We start from the raw sequence: 11,341 nt of genomic DNA, 5'->3' as shown, positions 1-11,341 counted from the left end.
ACATCATGATGAATTCTGCCTGTTTTGAGTAGTGGTAAATGATCTAAACAATCCTAAGTTGGGCTGTCCTAGGGGGTGAAACTTAGAAAAGTTTTTGCTACCACTAAATTTAAACTTACTAAAACTAGAGAGTACACCCCTGGCTAAACATAGTTCTATCTTTCATAACACAAGAGAAGCCACTCGGGTTAATTTTTTAAATTTAATTATGAATTTGACTAAACCATGCCAAATATCTATAAATACTTACAAGCAGTATTTTAGTTTGTAAACACAGAAAGCTGATTTTTAATTTCAATTTAATTGCCACTATCACTAACATTGTTGATTTTATAATTTTCCAAGGTCTAAGAGATCACTGTTCCTTCACTGACAAACAACACATAAACAGTAACTTTATAGCAGCATACTGCTGAGTACTTATCACAGTATTCTCTTAATGCTAAGGAAAAGTAAATTCCACTATGCATATAATTTTCTCCTTGCCTATAATAAAACTATTCCATCACTAGATTTTAATACTAATATTTTGATCAGTTAGTTATTCACGTTAGGACATCTTAATAATGCTTAACAGACTTTTAAAGATTTATTTAACATAACATTTACATAACTGAAATGAAGTCTCCCTGTCAGTTAAAAACGATTCAAAAAGTCAATGGTCGGAAATTTTTTTCTCACTAAAGTATATGATATCCTGTATCTTTAAAACAAAAGAAAGAGATGAAGATGATTATTTTTACCATTCTGCTGATTTTAGATATTTAAAAGATAACAACTTTACTACTATCATCCAGCAGGACAGAGTATAATAGGATAATCACAAACTAAAGTATCAAGCACATAGTATCTTCCTATTTGGGAAAACCCCAAAACAAAACATTCCCAAAATACATGTTTAATATCTGAGGGGAAAAATGCAGAAGGCAAATGATCTTTGTCTCAGTATGCAAAAAGACATTTTTAAGTTTATTGCTAAATATTTGATTTTATTAATATGAAAATCTAAACTACTGTAAATGCCCACATTTGTAAAGATTAATGACACAAAATGAACATAAACATGGCAAATTCAACTTTGTAATTTAATGAGAAAATAAACTGGTCACCTGTAGAATCATCAGGGGTCCATGGATGACTTCGAGCTGGCTTTTCTGAGGTTGGTCCTGAGGGAGTGATCATTCTGACGCTAGGACTGGATGACCTACTGCTCGCCTATAGGAATAAGAGACAGGAGAAACAAAATGTAGTTTTTATTTAAAAAAAAAAAAAAAAATGACAGGAGAAAATTTCCGTTATAAGGCAAAGGACAGAATACCATTTCTATTAGCAGAAGTCTTTGCAAAAGAAACTAAGTAAAATACTCTTTGCAAAAGAAACTAAGTAAATTGTCTAAGATCTCACACATATTTTCTCTCTCTCTCTCTCCTTCTCATATACACATACACATGTCGAAAACAAATGGCCTAGAGCTTTTGTTTTGAACGCCTGCTGTACTCAGAGGAACAGATATAAGGTCTTGGCCTTTACAGGAAAGGAGTGAGGCTGGAGAACCCCCATGCTTAAGGCTGAAACCCAAGAAAGGTTTTACTCTTAGGGAAAGCGTGAACTAAGAAACAAAATCTACCTTACAAAAGCAGACAATAAGTAAATTTGTCTGTCTTGACAGTGGCTCTGGATGGAGAAGAGAAAATGCATCCACTGTGAATCCACAAAAAATCTGGTGGGAGACACAACAAATCCCAAACATAGCAAATCCCAAGCAGAAAAATATAAGATAAAACCTACAATGCCGAGTTAAATATGGGATGCATTATAATCAAACTCTAGCAAACAAAGATAAATAGAACATGGCAAAAAGCAGCCGGAGAGAAAAGATAGATTATAAAAGAATATCAGCTAGATTCTCAATAGCAACAAGGGAAGCCAGAATAAAGTGGAATACCTTCAAACTGCTAAAAGAAAATAACTGCCAACTTAGAATTGTTTAGTCAACAAAATGTAAAGAATGAGGTCAGAAAGCATTTTCAGGTGAGCAAAAACTGACTTCACCATTCACAGACTCTTCTCATAAGTATTTCTAAAGCAAGTTCTTTAGGGAGAAGAAGAGTTTTTCCCTGATGGAAGGGCCAAGTTGTAATCAGGATTATTAATAAACACAAGTATGAATATATACACTGAAAATATTAAATATGGAAACAATGACTAATTTATAGAAATACCAAAGAAATAAGATGGTACTAAAATCTGAATAACAATAGCATCAGCAAGAGGAATATAGATTAAAAAATCCTTATATTGTACAGAATGAGGGTAAAGATATTAACTTTAGGTTGGGCATGAGTGTTAAAATATCACAGGTAATTACTAAAAGTAATAATATAAGTAACTCCCAAATCAGAAAGATAATGGAATGAGAAGTATGTTTACTGAATCTAAAGGAAGGCAAAAAAAAAAAAAAAAATAATAATAATAAAGCATAAAATAAGAGAAAAAATTTATCAGTAACCATAATAAATATAAATGGATTACACCCTCAAGTTAAGATATTTAAAAAATTAAACTGGCAGGCTTGGATTAATGCTTTTTGTAAGAGACATATCTAATCCACGGAGATAGAGAAAATAGAAGAGAGAGAAAAATGATAACCAGGCAAAAACTATACCAAATAAAGTTATATAGCCATATTAATACTAGAGAGAATATATTTTAGAGGAAAAATAAATTATTAGAGAAAAGAGATATAAGTGATTCAATTCAGCATATAACAATTAAAAATGTATATGCTGTACCTATATAAACCTTCCAAACATATAAAGCAATAAAACTATATGGAGAAAGGGACATATTTACAATCATAGTGAGATGTTTTAATAATCTTCTGTAAATGATATATAAAAGCAGTCCAAAAATCAAAACATGTACATAGTAAAACCTGAATTCCATAAAAAGCAAGCTTGATCTATGATATTGAATCTTATGCCAAAATGGAGAATTAACATTTTATTAAGTACCCATGGAACATTTATATAAACTGATCATGTACTAAGTTATAAAACAAATCTCAATAAAGTTAAGAAAAAATTCATTATCATATAAACGCTATCTTTTTGTATTGATTCAAAATTAACCTTAAAAACCGCCTATGTTTAGACATTTAAACACTTCTAATAACTTACCACTGGTCAAAGAAAATAATAATCTAATAATAATAATAAAAAAATAATAAAGAAAATAATAATCTAATTCATCACCTTAACAGGTTAAAGGAGAAAAACCTCAACAGATGCAAAATGGAAATCAGCAAATATATAAACTGAATTTTAACTTGAATCATGCTAAAGTGAGGTACAACTAAAGAAGCAATTAGAGAAAAATATTTAATTCCAAATGTTTATATGAAAAAAATCAGAAGCAATGATAATTTACAAGCAAAGGATTTAACTTACATAGATAGAAAAAGAACTAAGGTTTAAGATTGTCAAAAGAAACACAGTAAAAACATGAGCATACTATAAACATTTTGAGGTTAGTAAATGAAAAAAACTTATTAGAGTGACACAGACAAATTCCTCCTCCCCAAAATTAATAAATTACCAAAATTTCTATTCATTATAGGAAATACCAAGCCCAGAGGGTTTTACAGGTGAGTTCTACCAAACAATTAATAAAATGACATTTTCCATCTTCAAGAAATTAGTCTATAAAAACAAGAAACACTTCCTGACTCATATTGTGAAGGCAGTAAAACCTGACTAATGGACAAGAAAAACTATTAGCTAATTTCATTTACAAAAATAAATGCGAAAATCAAAAGTCCTAAAAATTATATTAACAAATAGAATCTGGCAGTGTAGAAGCAATAAAAATAATTTAAAAGGTTGAGGTTATCTCACAGATGCAAAGATCACTTGACATTAAGAATTCTATTAATCTAATTCATCACCTTAACAGGTTAAAGGAGAAAAATCTCAACAGATGCATAATAAGCACTGGACAAAATTTAACATCCATTTATGAAACATACATTTAAAAACCTAAATTTCATTAAGAAGAGACTTTCTTAACCAGGTAAAAGGTATAAAAAGTCTAGAAACATGATATACAATAAAAAATGCATTGTGGCTGGTGGGAGGATGACGAGGCCATAGGTGAGGAATACACAGAGGGAGTCACAGGAATTGATCATGTTCCATTTCCTAAGTAGGGTGGTGCGTTCGTAAGTGTTCGTTTTATTATCAGCTTTCATAGCTTATGTTATGTAGTACATGTATTCTAGTCTATGTATTTATATTTCATGTACTAAAAACTCTCAAGGACATATAAGCTAAAATGGATTTCATAAAGATTTTTTTAAAATCATCTTTTAAGTGTTACTAAACACCTAATAGGAGACTCAAAAAATATGGAGTTATATAAAGTAAAACATAAAAAATATATAAATTCATAAAGAATCTTATGTCCAGTTTCAATGTGTGAATACAAAAACACTCAAAGACTGTAAAAATGAGATCAATACAGTAGTATAAACCACCTTGAGTAGAAATTAGCAGATGTGAGTTCTAATTATGGTATAATGTCTGATTTAGTTTACTTCAAGGAGTCTCGCTTTATCTGGAGAGGGCTTGAGGCTGGGTTAATGATGTGATGACTTAGTGTTCCATCCAGGGCTAAAATTCTCTGATATTAAGCCTTGAAAACATACAATGGATTTAGGATACTAAATTGTGAAAGGCACTTTTATTACAATTTCCTTAATCAAACCATAAAAGAATTTCAAAGAAAAGAAAAACTGATGTAATATTACTTTCATCTAGGGTACCTATTGAAATTGCTTCAGAAATTTCAAAGCTTTTCTATACCATAAACAGTTCAAAACTCTGTATCAGACTAGCTGCCACACTTATAAAGGAGCCCTGTGTATCACAATACTCATTCTGTTCTTCTCTCCTCCTTGCTAATTCCTCTCCATCCTGTAAGGACCAGCTCAGGTTACCTTCAATATTATGTCCTTATTCTTGTTACATCCCAGTGTTTTGCATACAAAGCCAGAACTTGTGTTTGAGGATGAGGAGAGCCTAGCAGTGTGCAGAACTCAAAACGTTCACTTATTGGCTGTTACTGGATCAGTTCTGAAATTTTCACCCTGGCATTCCTGACCCTCTATTGGCAGGTTTACCTTACCTATTCTGATTGTCTCTCCCCTGACAATTCCTTCTGTCCTTGTTTTTCACCCTGATTTTAATATTGATCCTATGTTCATTCAAAGGTATAGTGCAAAGAACATGTATGAAACTGAACTATATAAAACTGCCATTTTTATAGGTCAAAAACAGTCAAATATCAGCAAATTCACATGATTTAGTCTAATACTTTAGAGATCTGAGTTTACATCTCAATTTTGCCATTTACAGCTGTGTGAACTTGAACAAATAACGCGGCCTGAATCTTAGGCTCCTTATCTATCAGTTATGGATGAGAAGAAGTAGCAATAGTTAAGTCAGGGTTTGGAGATAGTACAACTCAGGGTTTGAGTAGACTTGTAGCACTTGACAATTCCTTCTCTAGATCAAAATCACAGTTCTTTCATAAAAATATATTCGGTGACTAAACCCTATCAAAAAGACATTTTTATCTGAATCTTGTCTGTATTTATACTCCATTTCTTCATAAACTTCAACTTGAGCCAGAAATACTTTATATTACATTCAAAGTTTGTGACTTCACAAAAGCATTATAATCTCCTAAGGGCAGAGATCATATGTACTTTGTATTATACTCCCCAGGATTTAGAAAACTGCTGAATATACAATAACCACATAATAAATACTCATTGAATATAAAGATAATAATATAAGCTGTTGGCACTTAGAAATAAGACTGGTGCTAAAGCTTATTTATCTTTTGTATATAAGAATAAGAACACACATTAAAGAGAACCAGTGATGAAATGTGTAACTCTTACTTTTAGCATGCTGTTAGCCTTGGTAAAACAAGTACATATATTATGACATTACTGAGTCCTTTTAACCTCTTTGACTGGAGGCGAGTCTTGTGATATAAAAAGAGTACACTCATTTGACCATAGTTATAATTTCTATTGTAAAACAAGAACAATTTTTCTTCAAAGTGCTAGCAGAAGAGGGTTTCACAGTCAACCTAATTTTATATTAATATTTTTACATTAACAATTTAAGAGGAGAAATAAATGTGATATGTAAGACTCAATATCAGTTATGAGAAATTAAATAAGACAGTACAAGTAATAATTAAGTTTACAAAATATAAGAATTTGTAGAGTTAAAAAAAGCCACGAAACATTTGGCATATTAAAACAAATAATCCTATTGGGACCTCCTAGGCATTACAGTATTCTTTAAATTTATATCTTTCCCAAGAGAATCCTCTGCTACTTATTTATTTTATTTCACCTTCTATTTTCCAAGAAACTCTTAGATATTACTTCGTGTGCATACTCATTTGTTCTAATTGAGATTTCCTATAGCTATAAAACTAAGAAATAAGACTAATTTTTAGGTCAAGTTTCAAAACTGGTCTTTCTTTAAAGCTATAAGCTCTAATGAGCTACATTTTAATCCATAAATTAACTAAATAAGTCTTCATATTTCAAGGAATAATATGTTAACATGGTTGTATAAAAAAACTAAAGAAATATTTAAAAAATAAGCCATTTACTGTACTTTTTGAATACTTGAAAAATAAAAGTCATAAATAAGAGAAATAGGTAAAATCTGACAATTTAAAAAAATCTAGTTTGTCGGTTAAGTTTATGTTACTGCTTACAACCTACTATGGAAAAAGTCTTATTTTATATTAGCTATTTAAAAAAAAAAAAAGGCAAAATTCTGATGGCCATAAACGCTCTCAAACTATTAACTCTTTTGGTTGCTCCTTCAAGACATGTACAAATACTTTATTCTATGTTTGTATAAACTGCAAAGTTTAAGAGATACAGAGAAACTTGACTTACCACAAGGATTAGATATGAAAGTGGTTACAAGAATATAGAAATGCCACATAGCAATTTAAGGCAGCAAATGAACACTAAGCCAAATTTAAACTGCAGAGGCAAATTAGCATCAGTAGACACAAACGAGAATTGGACTTGGACCAGAACTTTATCTCTATACTTATAAAAAGAAATTGGGAGTTATTTTACAGTCAAAAATAAAGCTTTGCTTCTTTTTATGTCTCACCTGAAGGACTGGGAAAATATTTTCATAAGGCAAGAATTTATGGCCAGTGCTACTTTTTAGACTGACATTTTAAAGCTATTTAAAACTCTCAGAAATCTTAGTTGCTAAAATTATACAAGCATAAAACACGGAGATTAGATGTTGATTTAAATATTCTTGCTGAAGTAACTTCTGATTATAAATATTAAAAAAATTGATATCAGTTGGTAATGTGTGTTTACAAGGGTATTTCCTTCATCACAACAGTCACAGATAATTCAATTAAATTTATACATGACGGGGTGTACTGAAAACATTCTTTCTAATCTGAAGGTACAGGCTCAATCTAATTCTGGCTTTGCTATTGTTCATTACAAGGAAATTTTAGAATTTTATTATTCTTATATTGTCTTTTATTTCTCCAATAGAAAGGTATACTATGAACCAGGAATTATTTACAATTATTATGTAAGCTTCTGATTTGGAACTTTGATAATTATTTACACTAAAGAAGGTGCAGATTGAGGATGGACAAAAGTAGTAGTATAATAAATGATATACCTGAAATAACAACTATGTATGATAATATATCTCTGGATATGTGATAAAAGGCCTTTAAGGCAAATACTTTCTATGATCCTTGACAGAAACTTCTGATACAGAAAGAATAGAATGCCAAAAGATTTTCTTTCTTTCCAAGTGCTATTTCTGTTTTACTTTTGGATAGTAATTCACTATTATGATAGCGAGGAAGTGGTAAGAACTCTGGGAGGCACACTATGGGGAGGCAGGCACACAACATGTGTGTCAGGTACTTTCACGTTATATGAACCCTTATGAGTGGGTGTTATGGTCCCCACTGGCAGATAAAGTAGCTGAAGTTCTGGGAAATTAAGGAACTTGCCCAAAGTCACACATCTGACTAGTAACAGCAGATTATAAACTCCATATAAAAATACAGTATGTCTCGTTCTCTAAATAATCATAATTGCATCATTTTGAAGTTGTAAGTTTCATTGGCTTAGGCTCCCTCTAAAAGAAATCGTGAAAACAGATATTGGATATAATTTCAGAGGGAGTATATAGGCATATGTGAGGATGTATAATTTTAGTGAAACACAGAAAGGCTCACTCAGATGTATAAAAAATAAATCTGTGCAGTGATCTGTAGAAATTATTAAGGTAGGTTAGCTTTGCTCAACAATGATACAGCTAAAATTCATCATCACTGAAAACTATTTAAATAATTAATGACAATGCAGACTATCAGAAGGCAAAACACTTGAAATTGAAGAGATCTAGGATTATGTTAGCATGAATTATTCAAATTTATATGTAAGATGGAATGATAAGGAGTGTAGAGTTTGTGTGCTTTGGAATCAGATCTGGATTCAAATGGCAATTACTGATGGTGTCAGGCTGGTAAGAGACTTAGGTTTCTCTAACCCTCTATTCGCAAAGTGAGGAAAATAATACCAAATTTATACGGTTAAGATTAAATAACTTATATTAAAGGCATGACTGACACAAATTTGGTACACAATAAATAAATGGCACCTGTTATTACTATAGTTCTTTAACTGATCTGGGCATAAATCTGTTCTGCCCAAATAAGCTCCTTGGGCACTGGGCCTTCTTGGTAGTCAATGCCCCCCAGGTAAAACCCACCAGGAACACATGTATAGTAGGATGAGTTGGGTTTAATTTTAGTTGAAGTGAAGCAGAATGCTCACCATGGAACATTGTGGGGTGTCTCAGTAAGAGGGTTTTAGAAAGAGCTCATAATAGGATTTGGGATTTTGCTTTGTGATTTGGGGGAGGCCCCAAGGAAGGTGGGGTTCATTCTAGATTGGCTATTGTCGGAGAACAGGAGCAATTCTACAGGCAGGGCAGACCAGAGTGAGGATAAAGCTGCAATTGGTAAAGCAGCAGTAGTCACTCACATTAACTAGGAGAGGGTAATGTCTGACATTTTGCGGGTAGCACAGTGACCTTGTTTTTGTCTGTGCTTAGACAATATTATAAAATGGTCTTATTTTGTCTCATCCTATCTTGGGCTCGACATAACCTGTCTACTGGTGTTCTGAGAAACTGTTTACGTTCTAAGGATGCTGAGTTCCTCGGCAGATCAGTTCTTGGACATCAGGGGCTGCTTTTTAATTTTTCATATCTTTTCAAAGTATCTAGGAGGCCAGATGCATTATGTATGCTCAGTAAGCTTCCTGAATTAATTAATTTCCAAGTGAGTAGTACATTGTTAGTTTATACAAATACTTACGCAACTATTTTTAATTAAGAAGCTTGCTTTACTCAATATTTCTCTCAAAAGAAATGGCAGTATAAAAACAATCAATCAGTTTTGAACTAATTTCAATAAAGTACAAACTCTGGTCAGTTCACTTTCCTCTATTAGATGTAATGTTAAAACTTTATTAGTAAGTTCTCTCTCTTCCTATAATAATTATACTAGGTGGGCAAATTCTTTTCTTCTTCATATTCTTTAGCAATCTCCATGGCCAAAACAAATGAACAAACAAAAAATCCCTACACATATGTTTACTCATGACTTAGCCAGACTTTAAAAAGTACTATACTTTCAATATTGAAAGTCCATATTGTGCGTACTTTTCTTTTTCAAATAATATTATTTTCATGAGTAATATAAAATACTTAATGGTCAATTATTATAACATTTTCAGAGAAAAATGTTTTCATAGTATATTAGGATTCCTGTTTGTCATTTGCATCCCAAACTGGATATTAGGCATTTTAAGTTTCTAATACTTGAATAATTGAAAGAGTGAATCAATTTTAAAAACTAGTTACATAGTGGCTATGTATCACCTATTTTAGCACATTATTTTACTGCCATATCAAACTCCCTTTCACTCCAAATCTTTTGGAGTAAGTTCATGACAATTCATGCAAATGACTGTCCTACAACCACAGACTGCCTCAGTTCAGTGGTTTACTACCTGAACGTACTGTATATGAAAAGGTTAATAATAATAATCTCAAGTAACACAAAAATTGTGAGGAAATAAGTAAGACTTGGTATGCTGAGGTCAGTCCTGAATTATAGAAATGCCTTTATCAGAGTACAGAGAAAAGTACTCGCACTAGCAGATGCTCCTGGATTGTCTTAGGGCAAGCTTCTCATTCCCAGTCAACAGGAGAACACTTGGCTAGAGTTTCTCATAACTGGAACATCAATGGCAATGGTAAACAGAGTTAAAAAGGCTGAGCTCATCAAGCCTCTAAGGAATCGAAGCAAATACCAGATATTAAACAATCTGTTACTAAACGCCCTATCAATACTTTAAATATTTGAAGGGGAGAAAAGCGGGAAACTTCATTCAAAAGTTCTGGGGTCTCACAAACAGATATCTTGAAAAAGCTGCTATTAAATAAATGAAATCAAGATTTACAGTCACTTACTATCATAAAATATATAATAAATTAATGTGTATGGAATATATGTGTATATAAGCGTATGTATAGGCACTATGCGAAATAAAAATATTTTCACATATAAATAAAGATCAAGGATATCTATCACTTAAATATCTCAAGTGGTTTTTGCTAGTTGATAGCTAAATAGGCTTTCAAATTTTTAAGGACTACAAAGATAATAAAACATCTTTCTAGGATAAAAATACTAATACATTTTAGAATAAATTAAGTCACATTGTTTATAATATATAATCCTATAATTTTACATGAATATAGACCAAAATGTTTTATTACTTCAGATGCATGCTGTGCTCATAAAATTTATTTCTGCACAACTAGAAACGTATAACAAAAACACTTCATAGTTCTCATTTATTTTAAGAATATGATATAAATTTTGTGGGTCAAGTGTGTCAATCTGAATAAGACAGGAAAAAACAATGACTGAGCTGCAATTTTATATACTTGGTTGGTTAAAATTCTGTATTAGTCAATAATGGCTTAAATTATAGCACTGTCTGGGTCATCTACAAAGAAGTAGTAATAAAGAGTTAAGGGGAGTTTAGAAGACCATCCAGAAACATAAAGATGAAGAATGAAAATCTTAATAACTGGGATAGAGGCCTTTCTAGAGTTTATCCATCTGCTTAGTAAATAGCCTTAAGGATATTTCATAAAAATATAAATCCAGC

The 11,341-nt window shown here is 31.6% G+C and overlaps 1 protein-coding gene across 1 annotated transcript in view; it reads right to left on the bottom strand.

Moving 5' to 3' along the window:
- MAP3K7 (mitogen-activated protein kinase kinase kinase 7) overlaps positions 1-11,341 on the bottom strand; it is a 60,920-nt gene that overhangs the window by 8,934 nt on the left and 40,645 nt on the right. The window contains exon 13 of the mRNA XM_023534839.1: positions 1,110-1,215. Within this exon, the coding sequence (XP_023390607.1) occupies positions 1,110-1,215 (106 nt within the window). The remainder of the gene's footprint in view (positions 1-1,109; positions 1,216-11,341) is intronic.

Source organism: Pteropus vampyrus, unplaced genomic scaffold (genome assembly GCF_000151845.1).
Source record: "Pteropus vampyrus isolate Shadow unplaced genomic scaffold, Pvam_2.0 Scaffold133, whole genome shotgun sequence".
Classification (NCBI taxonomy): domain Eukaryota; kingdom Metazoa; phylum Chordata; class Mammalia; order Chiroptera; family Pteropodidae; genus Pteropus; species Pteropus vampyrus.
The sequence above is the reverse complement of the archived record's forward strand: the minus strand, read 5'-3'. Positions and strand labels throughout refer to the sequence as shown.